General features: G+C 39.1%; 1 protein-coding gene across 1 annotated transcript in view; it reads right to left on the reverse strand.

Moving 5' to 3' along the window:
* The window catches only part of LOC109436574 (uricase), a 28,446-nt gene that overhangs the window by 9,680 nt on the left and 184 nt on the right, over positions 1–18,582 (reverse strand). Inside the window, exons 2-4 of the mRNA XM_019715248.3 lie at positions 8,916–9,134; positions 5,548–5,664; positions 5,361–5,439 (exon numbers count right to left, since the gene is read on the reverse strand). Of these exons, the coding sequence (XP_019570807.3) occupies positions 5,361–5,439; positions 5,548–5,664; positions 8,916–9,134 (415 nt within the window). The remainder of the gene's footprint in view (positions 1–5,360; positions 5,440–5,547; positions 5,665–8,915; positions 9,135–18,582) is intronic.

Raw genomic sequence — 18,582 nt, forward strand, 5'->3', positions numbered from 1 at the left:
AATAAGTATCTGTTCAATGGATGAATGAGTGAATGCAACAAGATTGATTTGCATCAAGAAATAAGTACCTGTGGGGACAGAGTCCCAGAGAACAGTTTCCAGGCTCTCGGCCTCACATGGAAAGGTGCTGGCTTGGGTAATAGATGGCAATCAGCTGTAATCATATGGCCATCCACTGTGGCTGGGTGGCCATCAGCTGTTACCAGTTAGGCATTAGCCACTAATATAACTGCTGTGGCTTTGCTAGGGGGTTGGTTGGCAGAGAAGCGGACAGCAGATTGCGGCTAGCAAGTGGGGTTAGCCAGTGTGGATGGCGGATTGCGGATCGTATGGATCCTACGTCCTGTGTCTCGCCTGGCAGCCAGTGAGACTGGGGTGCAGGAAGATCCCCTGTTGGGGTACTGGCAGATGTTTGCTTTTTTGTCTCGACCAGCCGCCATCGAGAATATAGTGGTATGACTCCCCTATCTATGTTTCCGTTGGTGTTCATTTTTGGCCTCACCATATCCTGTGTTCTTGTGCGGGGAGTGGGAACTGAGCCCCTGCATGACAGTTCCTTACAACTTAGTCTCTTTTACTTCTAGACAGTTCTCCCTCATCCTTCACCATTCCCCTTCCTGATCAGCCCCACCCACAACTCCAATACACAGTGTGGGGGGTAGGGCACCAACATTAGCCAGGAACTCCTCACTATCAGCATGTGTTTCGTTGCTGCCTTTTACAGTCTTTACCTTACTTAATCCTCACAACTCTATTACATAAGAATTTTTATATAGGGGACTTTTAATTATTTGCCCGTAGTTACATGGCTAAGAAACTAGCAGAGGTAGAGTTTGAGCTCAGCTCTCCATTGTAAGATTCCATGCCTTTCTTCCTCCTTTTTGGATCACTCCCCATGCACAATATTTTCTCCATCCTTTAACTCTCTCCCCATTTCTTTACAATAAGACGCCTCTCCAGGAGATATGAAGATTGCCATTTCCCATTCCACAGTGTGCTTTGAGGGTCTCAGGTAGTACCCTCAGACTGAAAAATACCATCCCCATTGGTCTCAATTGGAAATTGAACCATTACTCTTAAAAATGGCCCTACCTGTCTTGAAAACTTGATATTCCTTAAAAATCTCCTATCAAAATACAAAGACCCCTTAAAGGAGTGACAAACTTTTATAAACTAGTATCAATCTATTTCTAACAGTCATCCCTTCCAGGAAAAAAAAAAAAATCCTGTAAAAATGGAACATGGGTTTGCAATCAGGAGAGTGATTCAAACAAATAGTGGAAACCCTTAAAAGGGGATAAAGTGAAGGTGAAGGAGAACCAAAGGCACACTTTACCTACATTTTCCCCTACACAGCTGGCCTTAATCGCCAGCATCCACGTAAGCCAATAAGGCTTTGTCTGCTCTAATGATCTAAATCATGAAAGGATTCCTGGACGCAGTGTTGATAGTGGTTGAGTCCACAGCCTTGAGACTCAGATTGCCGGAATTCAAATCTCAGCGCTCTTTGTGCCTGTCCTCCTCGACTTATGAGCACTATTCCCCTGAGAAAATTGCATCACCTCTCTCTACCTTGATTTTATCATCTGTCAAACGGAGATGGTAACCATACCTACTTCCTAGAGTTGATAGATGTCTAAAATAATAAATGTAAGGGACTGAGTAGAATGACTGCCCCACAGAAAATGTTCTATAAAAGTTGTTATGATGATTTTGCTATAACTGCCTTTATCTTTTGGACTCCAACCACCTGTAAATATTTCCCATGTTTCAGAAAGCTTCCTTGGGTTCTGAAAACTACTTCTGATGTGGTGTCTCTATTCACCTCCTCCAGCTCTGGGATGATATTTATTGATATTCCAAGAGTGTCATTCCTGCTAGGCAACTTTGAAATGATCTACTTTCTTGCTGGAATCTGAAAAAGCAGTTGCATTTTGTAATGTGTTTTGGCCTCAGTTTCACACAAAATAAAATATCTCATGTTTACAAAGACAGTTAACTATTGCCACAGTGTTGGCAGAATGCAAACCATCTCCTCTGGTGCACTCATCATTCTATAAACAAAAACAACAACAAAAAAACCTGTTCTCTTTGAATGTGAATTTTTTCCCTTGGCAAGCAGTAGACACTCTGGATGAAATCAGAGAGCTTATTTTATCTTTTCTGTTGGCGGTGCCCCAGCTTTCTGAACACTGGTAAGAACCTGAGCCTTTCAAATTCATGGTCCCATCAACTAAAAATATGATGCCTCACACACTCTAAAAAAAGATTCCAATTTAGACGAACAAGAAGTAATTGGACCAAAAAGACTGTCCTTTTCTAGGTTACTTCCCATTAAACCACTTAATCAGCTTTTTTTTTTTTTTTTTTGCCTTTCTGCCATATTTATGGAATAATGCAAAAGGAAGATTTTCACATATCGCTTTGCTAGAACATACTCTTTTCTAGCTTTTAGAGTCCTCCTACACACTTACCAGATTGTGGTTTATCTCTCAGAGAAACATACATCCTACACGTTAGCTCTCTAAGGGGAAGAAACTCACTGCAAATTAATAGAATATAAGCCCGGTTTCTTACCTACGCATCAGGTGTCACAAAGCACAAAGCTTTACTGAGCTAAGAAAAAATCCTGTCATGAAAAGGATAATTGCTTCCACATTTAACATCTCCAAAAAGGACACAAATAGCTAAAAGAATATTTTAAAACTATATTAAATCACTCTAGTAGAAAACCTCAAACTTGTAAAGTGCTAGAAAAAGTGAAGATCAGTTAAATATCACTTACCTTGGAGAGTCCATTTAACTCATGCAGAGAGAGTGAAAGCTCCCTCTGGGTAATTCTCGATAGGAAAAGATGACATAATCCAGAAGGAAGGAAGTTAACTGGGCTTTATTCAACTAGGTGATAATCAAGATGATTTCAAAAGATCTTGTGTTTGCCAAGAACTCTTCTTTTGGAGGAACTGAGGAGCATATTAGTTTTGATATCGAAAGGACATAAACTGAAATTCTAGTCAGTGGCCGTCTCTGTTTTGAGTCTCCCACCGCCCTCATCTCACTTCTTCTGTCTGCCCAGAAGAAGTGGTATCTCTTAAATCTATTCTCCTCCAGACCTTCAATTTCATCATCCCTTCCTTAAATCCATCCTCTCACCCTAACTGGTCTCCATGTTAATAGATTTTTTTTTTCACTACAAGAAGACAGTATCTCTTAGTTGAAATCCATCTCCATCTTCCATTCCTGTACTTAGCTGAGCTTTAGATGAATTTTTATAATTAACATCAGATTGGGAGAAATTTGATTCTTAAAGAATTATGAATTATAATTCAAGTAGCACTGAGGTTTGGGGGCCAATGTAGTTCAAATTTGTGACTCAGCCATCCCAGTGGCTTCAAGGCTTGGCTAAGCTTAGAGTTCACAGGGACACATGAGAGAAAGAGAGTGGAAGAACCAGGTTCCATGTAACGTCTAACCCAGCAGGCTGCATCCCATATGCAAAGCCTAGCTCTCCTCTCAGAACTTGGGAGTCACGGACATAACAAGTCTTCATTCCTTTGGGTGAACAAATTTCTTTCTCTCTTCTAGATTCTCCCACGGAACTAGCAGACTTTGAAACAGCTAAAAGTACACTTAACAATGTAACTTTAAAAGATTCACTAAGGAAACAGTGTAATGGGCATTTTACAGCAATTCTCAGAGCGTAAAATGGTGCTTGAGATTCAGTAGGCTTTCTATAAATGTTTGCTCAATTGATAAGAATGAGTCCCATCTACTGGGAGAAACCCAGTCACATATCCTTCTGGGAAAGTTCCTTTTGGGAGTTGCATGGCTGAAAGTCTGATTAAATGCATGTGTTTGAGGGGGCAGAATCCCCACCAACCTAGCTGAAATCCCCCCCAACACCAACACCACCAAAAGCCCTTAGAAAAAGCCCTTATAAGTTTGTAACAACAACCTTCACCTTGTGGATTGGTGTGTGTGTGTGTGTGTGTGTGTGTGTGTGTGTGTGATAATGATCATTGTCGTCAGTAAAGCCTATGCAAGGCTTTCCTTATGACAATGATTATACCTTGATTCAACTTCAGTTTCAGCTATTGGACAATAAGCAAATTAAGAATTGAACTTTGCTGCCCAAAGAGTATAGATCCTTACTCTCCAAAGAGGTACAGAGTACAAATGTCATCTTCATACACACAACACTGGCAGTTATACATACTCATATACGTGTGCACACACATACTGCTTACTACCACTGAGGCAACAGAGGCTTCTTCCCCTACTCTCATCCTTGCCAGCCCCACATGATATCGGGGGACGCTGGATTCTAGATGAGCCAAGCTGGAGCTCTGGGAACACTGCCACAATGATTGCAATACCCTGAAGCTTGTAGCTTTCTGAAGAAAGAAAAGGTTTGGGCCTGATTATGGTGACTAGGTTTTTCACACTACAGTAGCCAGGTGACCAGAGTTCAAGCTGATGACAACTCCTGGAAATTCCTGGAAAGAACAAGCGTGTGAAAAGCAGCCTGTTTTCTTATAATGATCAGCAGAGCTTTGTACTTGGCCACGGCACTTCCACCTCCAGGGCACTGCTAGAATATTCTTGTGGAAGTCGCTAATGACCTATGTACCAAGCTGCACAGTTTCTCTTCAGTCTTCTTTTGACCCAAACTTCTTAACCTTCCTGTGGCAGAGACTGCTAGCTGTTCACTAAATCTATTTTCTCTTCCTCCTGGGTACACGGCTAGACTACATTTCCCAGCATCCCTTGTAGTTAGGTGAGGCTGTGTGATTGGGTTCTCTCCAACAGAAGTGCTGTGTGCTATTTTCAGGCCTGGTGTTGTTGTAATTATGTTCCACAGTTAATTTTTTAAATTCTTGATAAATAGCAAGGATTATATAACTGTCATTGCTATTTTAAGTGAGGTTCATTTTTATAGAAATAATATCAGTGATTTTATTATTATGCAAATGAATGTTAGGAAAACTTGAATGTTATTCCATAGATATTTCTTATAAAGGTTATTATAATTAAAGCATCGTATGGTACAAAACGTACTAGAGATTTGGGTTTTTGTCAGCCTGGGCTTTTTTCCCCCTTACCTCAAAATTGAGTAATAAAAATGATCTACCCCACTCAACTCCCAGATTTGTTGCAAAAGGTATTATTTCATTTTTATATTCTTAAGATAAAAAGTAGATCGTTTTTAAATATAATTTAAAGTCACAATGCTCAATCCCATCTCAGATTTAAAAGCCTTCAAAATTCTTTACAGTTTTCCTTAGTATTAATAATCAGAGTGATTTAGAAGGGAAAAAAAACTGAAATTGAGAATTAAAGCACGAAAAATATTTTCTCACCACTCCTCATCTGCTCAACCTCACAGAAGTGCGTCCCAGTGGGCGTATGAATAAATGCATGGACATGCTTAACTCCATTCTGAAAATTAGAAAAAAATAATAAAAACATTGTTTCCAGTAACATTTCAACATATGTCATGTAGCCAATTTTTTAAATTAAACTGAGAACACCAATAAGTGAAGTAACCTTTTCAAAACGCTTCCAAGGGACTTCTTCCACATGGACTTGAGCTCTGGTGACATGGTCAAAAGAAGAAAGGAAATGTTCACAGATATTCACAGCAAAAGTTTCTATGCTTTTGATCTGCAAAAAGAAACAAAATGCCAGCGATCAGAAATCCCTGCACTATTTAAAAATAATTTTTAAATACCCGTGGAGCTCTCTTTCTTGACCAAGTGCTTTTTTTAGAATCAGAGAAACATAGAAAGAATCATGAGAGATGAATTGATCGTTATTCCAATTTTTCACAAGGGCTCCTAAGTGTAGTTAATATTAGGTCACCAACACCAAAGTGAGACTATCTTGTTTTCGCAGGAAACCTGTTTCGCCAGAGAGGCGGTGTCAATCTGTGGATGAGCAAAGAGTAACTTAACATTCAGATGCTCCTGACGGTGAGTGCACTCATCACCTATACCGACTGTAGTGCTACAATATGCTCCACTACACTCTGGTCTCTTTATGAGGTTGGCAAGCAGTCCTCCGAGTTTCCCAAGGAAACAAGTTAGTGAAGGGCCACTTCAGCTTTCTTGCTTTGCAAACTGGGCTTCTATAGACCCTCCCCAGCTCTCCACCCTCATAAAGCAGCTCCCAACATCCACATGAATTCTTCATATTAATCTCTAGGCAAAGTTGTATGGTCCTAGCACAGTCTACAGATGATTTATGGCTTTGTCAATAATTAAGATAGACTATTTGTACAGGTTTCCCCAGGATCATTCTGACATTTATGAGACATTTTATACTTGTTGCCCTAGAATGATTATTAATAGCATCCTATTTCCCTCTGAAAAGTGTCCTGGTTTGGAAAATGAAAAGATATATGCGCCTCCATATTCACTGTAGCCAAGATATGGAAACAACTTAAGTGTCCATCGATGGATTAGTGGATAAAGAAAATGTGATACACACACACACACACACACACACACACACACACACATACACACACACACAGAGGAATATTATTCAGCCATTAAAAGAAAGAAATCTTGCCATTTAGGACAACACGGTTGGAACTTGAGGGCATTATGCTAAATGAAATCAGTCAAATAAACAAAGACAAATGCTGTATGGTCTCACTTATATGTGGAATCAAAAATGCAAACTAAACAAAAAAATAAAACCAAGCTCATAGATACAGAGAACAGATTGGTAGTTGCCAAAGGCAAGGGGTGAAGCAGGGTAGACGAAATGAGTAAAGAAAGTCAAAAGGTACAAGCTTTCTAATTATAAAATAAGTAAGTCATGGGGATGCAATGTACAGCACGGCGACTATAATTAATAATACTATATTGCATATTTGAAAGTGGCTAAGAGACGAAGCCTTAAAAGTTATCACAAAAAAATTCTATTACTATGGTGATGGATGTTAACTAGACTTACTGTATTGGTCATTTTGCAATATATACAAATACCAAATAATTATGTTGTATACCTGCAACTAACAATAATGTTGCAGGTCAATTATACCTCAATTTAAAAAAAAAAAAATTGTCCTGGTTTGAATAAAAAATTTTATGGTCATTCTATCTGTAATGAATTAGTTTACATTGTTTTCAACATTCAGATCCATTCCTTCACTTTTCTGCTCCTCTCACACGGTACAGAAAATGTATGAATCTGTGTTACCTGATCCTCTTTTTCAGTGTGGAACAAAAGTCTATTTTCAATTTATTTTTTTAAGAGAGAGTGCCTTTTTCTGTAGCCCTGTCTGTGCTTGCTGGGCCATTCTGATTAACAAGAGAAAGGTTCACTGCGGAGATAAGCCTCGAAGAGTTTATATTTCAATTAGTTTGTTCATTTCATGCACTATGGGTGTGGATTTCATACAAAAGCATGAGAAAAGAATCTTTCCAGTCTACATTTCTTGTCTTTCTAGACTTCTTACAAATTAAAAAAGATCTGTTTTCACTCTGTTTTTCTGTGTGTAAATTTTGTTTATTTATGTTTATTTTCTAATTACAGTTGACATTCAATATTATTTTTTATTAGTTTCAGGTATATAGCATAATACTGGTCAGACATTTAAGTAATTTATGAAGTGATCCCACCGATAAGTCTAGTACCCATCTGATACTATGCATAGTTTTTAACAATATTATTGACTGTATTCCTTATGCTATAGCCTACATTCCCATGATTATTTTGTAACTACCAATTTGTATTTCCTAATCTCTTCACCTTTCTCACTTATCCTCCTAAACCCCCTCTTATCTAGCAACCATCAGTTTGTTCTCTGTATTTATGAGTCTATTTCTTTTTAATTTGCTCATTTATTCTGTTCTTTAGATTCCACATGTGAGGTCATGTGGTATTTGTCTTTCTCAGTCTGATTTATTTCACTTAGCATAATACCCTCCAGGTCCATCCATGTTGTTGCAAATGGTAAGATTTCATTCTTTTTTTGTGGCAAAGTAATACTCTACTGTATAAATGTACCACAATTTCTTATTCCAATGTCTACTGATGGGCATTTCAGTTGTTTCCATATCTTGGCTACTGTGAATAGCACTGCAGTAAGCATAGGGGAACATATATCTTTTTGAATTAGTGTTTTGGATTTCTTTGGATAAATACTCAGGGGTGGAATTGCTGGGTCATAAGGTAGTTGTAGTTTTAAAGAAATCTCCATACTGTTTTCCATAGTGGATGCACCAATTTGCGATCCCACTAATTTGTACTTAATTCTTTCACCTTTTCCACCCAGCTTCCCAACCCCCATTTAGAAGTGGTAACGTGGCTGAGTGGCCTAAGCCCTAGATTTAAAAAATGAGCTTGAATTGCCCAGAACTCTGTTGGTGGTCCAGCACAGCTTTACCCATACTTAAAGAAATCCAAGGTGAAAGTGCTGAAATATCAGATTCTACCAGTTCCAAGACTTTTTTGAAGAGTATAATTACCACCATATATGGACACTAAGTAGTCATTGAGCTGGGAAAACTAGGAAGGCATTAAAAGTTGGACAAATAAATTTCAAAATGTATCTCATGCCCAAGATTATCTTCTATAGTAACACCAAGAAGAGAAATTGTATTTTCTTCTATGATATAAATACACAGTATTCTAAAAGGAAAAAAAATACACAATAGGACTCAAAGAAATACATGATAAAAATGTATAAAATTTCTTTCTGAAATATGCTCAGGGTTTTGATTTCCCAATGATGCTAATCAAGAGATAACATGTAAAACTGTTGAATAGGATTCTCTACCTAAAAGATGTTGTGAGTTGAGATCCAAGCAAAGAGAATAAAAGACTGAGATGATAATGATGATAATAATAATAATAATAATAATAATAATATAAAAATAAATCAAACAAATGAAAAAACATACTCCTTTGAACTTTGCCAACACATGAACTGTGTTCTTGATGGTGTCTGTAGGGATGATATCTGAATTATCTCCATCCACATAATCTTTTTTGGATCTCAGAGTAAGTTGCACTGACGTTGCCACCTCTTTAATGGTGTGGTATTTTCCATCTCGCTGAATATAGAGAACTTTTACCATATCCTTCCCATAGCCAGTTCGGACAAACTCCACTTCATCATTCTGCAATGAAAACATAGCCATCTTATTGAAGGAGACGGAATGAAAGCAAAAAGCCAATTGCAATTTCTTTAAGCCTTAATTTGATCATATACAGCAGGTCTTCCAGTAACATCATTTTCTTATAACATTGATCAGAAGCCATAGGAACTTAACTCTTGTTTATGTCAATTAGCCTATGCTGAAAATGGTTTTGTAATACCTTGTTTTTCCATAGTTCCAAGAACTTACCTGCATTAAGTGAGGACTTACTATAATTATAAAAGGTGAGAATCAGAGCATTCATGAAGGCAAGCTCATGTCCTACTTTTGAAAAAGAATGAGAACTTGTATGGAGAAAAGGGAATCACAAGTAACAGATGAAACTCTATCAGATTGGCCTGAAGATAGACAGGTAGATAGATGGTTTTCTTGAAAAACCATCTTGTGGGCCAAACTACTGTTTTATTTAATCCCTGCTAATTTCATCCTTATAACAGCTATGTGAACTAACATTCCCATTATACAGAGGGAGAAACTGAGGTTCAAAGAGTTTAAGCAACTTGCCCTACTTCACAGAGCTAGTAAAGGATGGAGTCAAGGATTCACACTCAGGTCTGTTGACTCTAAATTGTGTACCCGTAACCACTATATAAACTGCCTTTCTTGTATAAAAATTTTTGGATTATGTTGACTGGAAATAATTATATCCCCTTTTTCATAGAGAGTGATAGTCTGGAGAAAAATGTCCTGTGATCAATAAAAACAATTTGAAAATTTCTTCTACTTGCTGCCAGGAAGCAGAGTAATTAGTGACAGGGTCCAGATTACCTTCAGGAGTGCAGAGCCAGGGCCATCTGGCTGCAGAGATAGCTATGCTTTTAGTGGAGAGACACTTAAATAAAAGCCTCGTGATTGATTCATTAATCCCCTTGTCTGAAGCAGGAGCCCTGGCTAGCTAATCTGTCCATCTCTACTGCTAGGATCCGCAAGACTCGTCCCTGAGCTTTACTGGTGTTTGAGAGAAGAAGCAGGAAGGAGCAGGGGGACAGAAAAACCTATATATAGCATCAAAATTGAACATTAAAATGGTAATGAAAGAAAGGGACAAAAAGTAAATCAAAAACAACAAGCAGTGAGAGCCTAGGGAAGAGCACAAAGAAAGAAACTCACCTGCCCATCGCACATATGCGATATGCTCAGATATGCCAAGCACTGCCTAAAAATCTGTTTGCATTAAAAAAATCACCAGGTCCCCTGGGATAAAATTTTATAATACTAGCCAATATCAGAAATGATTGTTATATTCTTAAAGTGAAGGATGAAAGGCTGTCTTAAATCTTGGAGTTAGAGCTGGGTAGGTCATGCTGCTTTTGATCATTGAACATATCCTCCAGATGTGTAGTGTCTAAGTTTGGTCCTTCCTCTGTGGGAGGGACACATTTAAGGGACAACTCTTGGAAAGTCCCCTCATACTTATAGTTCTGTGACTTGCAACAAATAATTTGTTGTCTCTGAGCCTCAGTTTCCCCATTTGTACAAATGCAGATAACCATCCCTTCTTGTAGGTTTGCTGGTGAGTGTGAAAGGCCTGCTCAGTTCCGAATACCTAGTGGTGCAGTGAGGTCCACCCTAGCACCAGTGGCCACGTCAGACGCAGCAGTAGCAGAGATAGCAGAGGGGACCTGGAGTAAAGGCATCCATTTTGGGGGTGGAGAGCACTGATGGCAGCAGCAGGAGGAAGATTCTGACATGTTTTGAGCAACAAAAGATTCTACCTGAGGGAGTGAGGAACTTGACTCGCTTGGAGTCCCTGAATGGTATGGGCTGGGAGCCAAGACCAAAGGTCTCTGAGACCATCCATCACCCCCAGAACTCAGCAGGACTAAAAAAAATGTTATTCCTCAGCCCCATCCCCTGCCACTAAATACCCAAGGTACAGTAGGTTAGTCTGTGAAAGCAAGTGGTCCCCATGTGTCACATACAAAGATTAAATGATAGCTATCCTTCATACCCCCACCCCCGCTCACCTCTCCAGCTCCATATGTTGCCACAACCTATTTCAAACTGCTTCAGCTGTCCAGTTACTCAGCCTCTGCACACTTTATCTGCCGGTAGGCCTTTGAATTTGCCATTTCTTCTTTCAGGAACACTCTTTCTCTTCCTCGCTACCCGACTACCAACCTCTTCCCCTGAGACATGTGACCTTCAGGTCTCAGATGCCACTTCTCCCATGTAATCTGCCCCAGCTCTTCAGGTCTGGAGTGAGTGCCCCTTCTATGTGCTCCCGAAATACTGTTATTGCCTATCAAAGTCTTCATCAATTGTATAGTAATTGCCTCATTATGTGTCTGATTTCTTCAGAAATGATAAGCTATGAAAGCAGGAACAATTCTTATCCTAGTTGTGATGGCAACCGCACTGCTCAGCATAGCGCCTCCATGAACAGGTGTTAATAAATGCGTCATGAATGAATGAATGCACCACCACCTCACCCCGTGTGATGACACAGAGTAGTTAATAAAAGTACCCCAAAGGTTTCACTGCAAGAAGAGCTGCTTCAGCTCAGACCCCAGTCGAGGAGTTCCTCTTCTGGGAAAGTGGGGAAGGCCCCTTCTTTCCTCTGATCACCGTAGCCTGTAGATCCCAGGCAGAGATGGCCAGAGAAAAAAAGCCCAGGAAGAGCAGAATGGAGTGGCGACAGTCAGCGATGCAGCACAACATGTTCACGTTGCTCCAGCACAGCGCTGCCATCGTGGTATTCATGTGGGACCCACATGAGAGAGGCCAGGTCTCCTTCTCAAGCTCCTGACAAGGCCTTGGCACCCGAGAAAAGCCTTGAGTAATCAAGTTTACTGAGCAACGAGACAGAATAAAAAGGACATAACTCTCTGAGGCTGGAAAAGACTAGAACAAGGACGGTGTGGGATGCCCAAGAGTCTCTCAGCGAAGACTGACAACACAGATGTTCAACACAGTTGTTCTCCTCCATAGTGTCTCCCTCATTTCCGTAGTCAAAGAAATCAAAAGTACGTGGCAGAACCCTATTGTGTGTAATGCACAGTGTGGTGCAGAGATCCATGTCCAGGATAACTATCCAGTAAAATACAAAGGTTGCTCGCATCTGGAGGGTGGGCAGGAGGCTAAGAGAATGGGCCCTGGCCTCTGGACTCAGTCAAGCCAGGGGTGAATCTTTGTTCTGCCACCTATTGGCTCTGTGAATAGAGGCAAATTTCTCCATCTATAAAATGGGGATAATAGGAGCGCCCATCTCTCAGGATGCCATGAGGATTACGTGCGATCAGATGTAAAGCGCTTAGAAAAGTGGCTGCCCAATAGTGGGTGTCATATCAATGTTAGCTATCATTTTATTGGTAAATAATAATGATATGTCAAATTTTGCATCAGTGGGCCCTTCTAGTTACCACTAGAGATAAATACCCGGACTGCAAAGCAGTCCAGAGCCAAGGTGGCTAAAACTGAAAACTGCAGCTATGATGAGGCCTCCTTCTGCCTACTTCTGCCTTGTCCTTCCCCAGGCTCCTGCGGCTTGAGGAAACAGTTACAGAAAGACACTCAATTTCCTGGACTAATACTCTGGATCAAATGTCAGCAGGAGTAAATCTTCACCTGGCTCTACACAAGAGAAAATCTCCTTTTCTTAGACACGTCTTGAAATAGAAAGGGATAGAGAATCATTATTTGCCCGCAAGTAATGTTGGAGGGAACTCGCAGAGATTTTAAATGAATCTTATGGAGTTTCACTCCTACAACGAGACAGTGCGTATTCTCTTACTTCCAGGTCATATTGAAAGTGAGGCATGTTGTCACTTCAGGTCTAAGGGTTCATAGCCTGGGGTCTTAACTCACACAGTTCCCAGTGGGTGGCTTTGAGACAGAAAAATATTAAGGAAGATAAGAGAAAACTTTTATAAACTTAAATTTTAAAATACTAGAATTTTCTCTCCAGTCTTAGAAGAGCTACTGTAAATACTATCTCTACCCTCCATAACAGAGAGAACTACAAAAGTGCTAGCTATTTAGGACCCCTCACACAAGTATAAATATCAATTCTGTTGCAGTGTGCTGTGGTAGAAGGCATGGAGACAGCCTCTCCGTCTGTCTTTCGGAAGTGCTGGAGAAGCTCATCCAATTCTCTGCCCAGGTTTTTTCTTTGCCTAGCTATTTTCTTATGTATTTTTTAACAAAAAGCCTTCAGAGAAAAATGCCGAACTAATCTAAGAAAAAGGAGCACTCAGATGAAGAATATTAATGTCAGTTTAGTGGGTTTTTAACAATATGTAACAATAAGAACAAAAATGATGAATAATAACCTTAGAGGCAGCTGGTATTTTTTTGGTTGCCTAGGATATACTAAATGTCAGATAGAAAAATACTGATATCTAGTAGAAAAAGTCATGTTGCTTTAGGCTGTAGAGTGGCTCATTTTTGCTATGCAGGGGGGATGTGCCCTGAGTTATGTTCAAAGTGTGACTCTAAAGAGATCTGTCAAGCGCTTGTTTCAAGTACAGTGTAACAGCTCATATGCATAATATGGTAGAAAGATAGAGTGACCTGTTACTTAGTAAGGACTCTATTTACAGGTCCTTAGTTATTGTCATACTTCTGCCTGTTGCAAAGGAAGAGAGAGTCATCACTAAATGCCAGGGGAAACACTCATTTTCTTGCCAGCTTCTCTACAGCACCAACAGCCTTAGGGTAGGGAAGTGGAAAGGCCCCCAGGAGCCTCTAGGATCGGGAGCAGGAAACCCCACAACAAAGAATTGATGACGACCTCCAAAAATGCAGTTGGAAGAAAACTTCACTGAACCGTGTACACTGAAAGATACCTCTTTCCTAATGTACAAGTGTTGAAAATTAAAATAATAGTAGCAACCGTTTACTGAGGGGTTGCTATGCATCAGGAAATGTGCATATATTTTCTTTACAAAAACACTGTGAAGTAGGTGTGTTATCCAAGGTTGACAAAGTAAGACACTAGGGTTAGGTAACCTGCGAAGTTCACAGAGTTACTAGCTGACAGATGCAGGAGGAAAACCTAGCCCATTTGCCCCCAATGACATGCTCTTTCCCACTACTTCAGAGTCTCTATGCTCCCCTCACATCTAGCCCCTCCACTCACTAGGGAGAAGAAAGAAGCATTCTGATATCAACAGAAGGAGGAAAATGGCCATGCTTCTGCAGGAACCTATATTTCTACACCATTTAAAAATTTTCTACCCATTAAGATCTACATTATCTTATTTATTCCTCACAAAACCCTCTGATTTGGTGGAAAGAATCCTATTTTAAAATAAACTAGCTCAGAGATGTTAAGTGAGTTGCCTAAAGCCACACAGCTGGAAGGCAGACTGATACAACAGAAAGAGCTCTGCTGAGATGGAAGAGTCTTATTCTACTTACACTATATTAGGGAGAATGTACTCAACACCGAGAGATGCCCCTGCCCAAACCATCCTTTTTTTTTTAGCACTTTAGTCATTTTTTTTTTAATTCCCAGGAAATTTTAAGCTCAGACGGATTCTGTGTTTATTGCACGGATGTTTAAGCTCTGAAGTAAAGGGAAATTCGAAGAGTGATTACCCTTTGGGGCAGGATGAAAATTCAGCTTCATGCCTTTGGTAACAAGGCACTATGTTTGAACTGGACATTAACTTTTATCTGGATAAGGACCATTGAAAACCTGAGTGATGTGGGCTTATTTGTGGTCATTGGAACCATATTACAAAGGACTGTTTTTAGTCCATCTGTAGGAACAAAGAAGTAAGTGCATCATGGAAGAAAAGGAAACAAGGTGGGAAGGAACCATCGTTTAATGAGTGTCAGTTATGTATCAGCGTCTGTGCACACAGCATCTCATTGAATCCTGATAGCACGCTCTGAAGGTACAGATCACAAATCCCACCTTTCAAAAAGGAAGCAGATGCTCTCATGATGTTAAATAGTTTGGTTAAAACTGCATGGCTAATGAGAGGCAGGGGAGGCATGGAACCCAGGTCTGCCTGATTATTTTCACTATATCCAGCTGCTTCCCTGACATAACATTATAATGAAGTTCTTTATAATGGGATTTTACTAACATAATCACTTTTATTTATTTGTCTGATTAGATTTAATTTTTTCTAAATTCTGCATAACCTCAAAATAGTAGGCTCTTCAGCTTTTTTTTCATTCAATCCCTACATTCACTTATATTTATTTAGCTCCTTCTAGGTGACAAACACCATGGTAAATGCTGGAGATACCACAGCAAACAAGGTAGACACTGTTCTGCCCCAATAGAGATTATGCACTAGACCAAACTTTTTGGTAAAGAATCAAAAAGTTAGTATTTTAGGCTTTGCAGGCTCTGTGATCTCTGTTGCAATTACTCAGCTCTGCCATTATAGCAAAAAGTAGTTATACATAACACATAAATGAATGTGTGTGGCTGTGTTCCAATAAAACTTTATTTATAGAAATAGACAGCGAGCCAGATTTGGCTCACAGGAGTTTGCTGACCTCTGCTCTCTACAATAAGCCTAAAAAAAAAAAAAAAAAAAAAAAAAAAATCAAGTAATTAGAACACATTGTGATTGAAAAAACTGTAGTGAGCCCTGGGGCTATATTGCAGGAACACTTAAGCCAGATTGAGAAAGACCAAGGATGTCTTCCAGGAGGAACGGGCATTCACGAAGCCACCTGAATGATGAGTAGGAATTAACCAAATAAAATTTTCTGGCCCTCTTCCATGTATGCTACTTATGTTTTCCTTTAACCACATTTTTTTCCCCCTTTCATGAAGGTTTACGCAGCCAGTTTATTATTATTGTGCAAAAATGTCCGTGTGTTTCCTTGGAGCTTGAACTCAAGCTTCAATTCCTTAGAGCTCTATTTTGCTCTACTCCATAATAGACAGCTACAAAGCCTGGGTTCCACGTGGGCGTGCTACTGTTGGTCTCTTTTTTTTTTTCAGTTACAGTTGGCATCCAATATTATTTTATATTAGATTCAGATGTACAGTATAGTGGTCCTTTAACCATCTTTCTAATGAACACTTCTTTATTTTACAAATACCTGAGTCATTTTGTTTGTCTGATTCCTTTTCATCAGAATAATTCAAGTCTCCTCCCTTTCCTTCCTCAATGAGTACATTCCGTTTTTCCTTAGTTTGTCACATTCTAGATTTTACGCCATACAGCACCAGTCTTGTAAAACTCTGAACAAAAATAAAGCTAAACTTAGATAAGTTTTATGGTATGTAAACCATACCTCAAAAGGCTACTGAAAATAAATAAGTAAAGCCGGCAGCCTGACTCCCAGGTGTCCTCATAGGATGTCGAAACTTTGATAAAGCCAACACAGACCAGGATCTGGAAAAACTCAGCTTTGTCTCAATCTCAAAAAATTCTCACAAATAAAGCTTCAAGGAACATGAACTCACAGCACCAAATCAAAAGTACACACAGTAGGAAGTTTCCATGAGAGAGAGTTGTAAAAACAGATAGCAAAGTGTGACATGCAAAGATTTCAGATAGTGAAATTATCAGACACAAAATATGAAATCATGTATTTAATACTTTTACAGAAATAAAAGAGAAGATTGAGCATATTTTTTTTCTTGAGATACAGTGTGTCTTCTCTTGGGGAAGAAACAAAGGACCACAAAAAAAAGACAAAGTAAATTTGAAAAAGAAGCTAGTAGAACTTCTAGAAATGCATTAATATGTGGATTAAGAAACAGATTAAATGCAACTGAAGAAAGAATTAGATTTTGGAAGAAATAGATTAAGTAATATATTAATGTTGCCAAAGAGAGAATTAGAGAACTGGAAGATAGATCCGAATAAAGAATCAAGGATTAGTTAAGGATTAATCAAGGATTAAGAAACACAGTAGATAGAATATATGAATATATGAATGCAACATAAAATGTACTAGAAAGATGTGATAGAACAAATATGGAAAAGGCACAATTCCAAGCTGAGAATTTCTAGAATTATTGGATGAATGAATGCAAACTTTCAACCATGAAATAAGGAGGCCATTACCCAGTGAAGAACTCTTCCATGTTCACTATGCTTTGGCAAGTTACAATGAAGGGATTTTCTACTATATTTAGAGGCAATCGTGTTATGAGGCAGAAATGGTATTTTCATAATATTGTACTGCTTGAGCTTCAAAAATGGATAATATTGTGGAAAAAAAATTCTGCCCAGTTTGCATTTTCTCCATCCATCAAATTCACTGTTTCTTTCCACAACATTACTTTGCTGTTTTTAGTAAAAACTGGGACACATTGGAATCTAGGCTTTCGGGTAATGCTGAAATCCCTGGAGCTCCCCAGTGTTTGACACCTAGTGATTGTATAAGGAAGGTTGTCGATTGACAGTCGGCACAATCACGTCAGCAACAATGGGAGATAAGAAAGCTTACTAAGAGTGACATCTGAAAGAAAGTAACCTAACAGCGTTTTCCCAGACCTTGAAATAAAATTGGACTTAGCAAAAACCATCTTAATACAGATGTCCCCCAGTCCAATCACAGGAAGTGCTCAGGTTGCAGTAAAATAATATTAGTTAACATTTGTGGAGCACTTACTATTTGCCAGGCACTGTGCTAAGCATGTAATGAGGAGAAAACAGGAATTATTTTATATTTTATTCAACAAATGTTGTTTGTTGTCAGCCTACATAACTGAAAACAAGGTACTTATAGTCTCTAAATGCCTGGTGCACTCAGCTATTACCATTGTAATACCAAAACGTATCACAAGACAAATGAAATTAATTTTACTTCACTTCAACTTAGAAAAATAAACTTAATGCTATGAAAATTTTTAGAAAGTGATGAAAAGGTTGGGGTTGCTGAGATACTTTTCTTTTTCTGAATGCAGTAAAAACATGTATAAAAAAAAAAAAAAAAAAAGAAAGAAACCCATAGAGAAACAGTCAGAAACATGTTTCCTGGTTTACCAGTTTGGTAGATTGTGAATCTACCAGATACAGCATAGCCTTGGCCTCAAGACAGCGAGTCTCAAAGTTTAGTGTACATCGTATTATCAAAATCCTTGTAAAAAAATGTAGATTCCTGAGCCCAATTGGAAGGATTCTAATTTAGCAGGTTTGGCTTGAGGCCCAGAATTCTGTCCGTTATGCAGACACCACTGGACAATGTGAGCGGGTGGTCCAGACGTTCCTCACAAAACTCTGTCTTAGGAGAAATAGAACCCAAGCCTTCCCCTTCCGATGAACCCTGAGAACACTGAACAACTCCAGCTTAACCACAGAATTGATCCGAGTTGCAAGGATCCAGTTTGGTCTGAATTCCTAAGTGACTCTGACCCGAATCCATAATTACAGGGACAGATCAGAGCCATAATGATCTCCAGACATGAGGTAAACTGCTATTTATTGTAACAGCATCTTTAATAACGGATTCAAAAGCATCATTCACTTAAAGAAATTCCTTT

This window comes from Rhinolophus sinicus, chromosome 14, assembly GCF_057876585.1.
Source record: "Rhinolophus sinicus isolate RSI-liver-muscle chromosome 14, RSI-T2T, whole genome shotgun sequence".
Taxonomy (NCBI): Eukaryota; Metazoa; Chordata; class Mammalia; order Chiroptera; family Rhinolophidae; genus Rhinolophus; species Rhinolophus sinicus.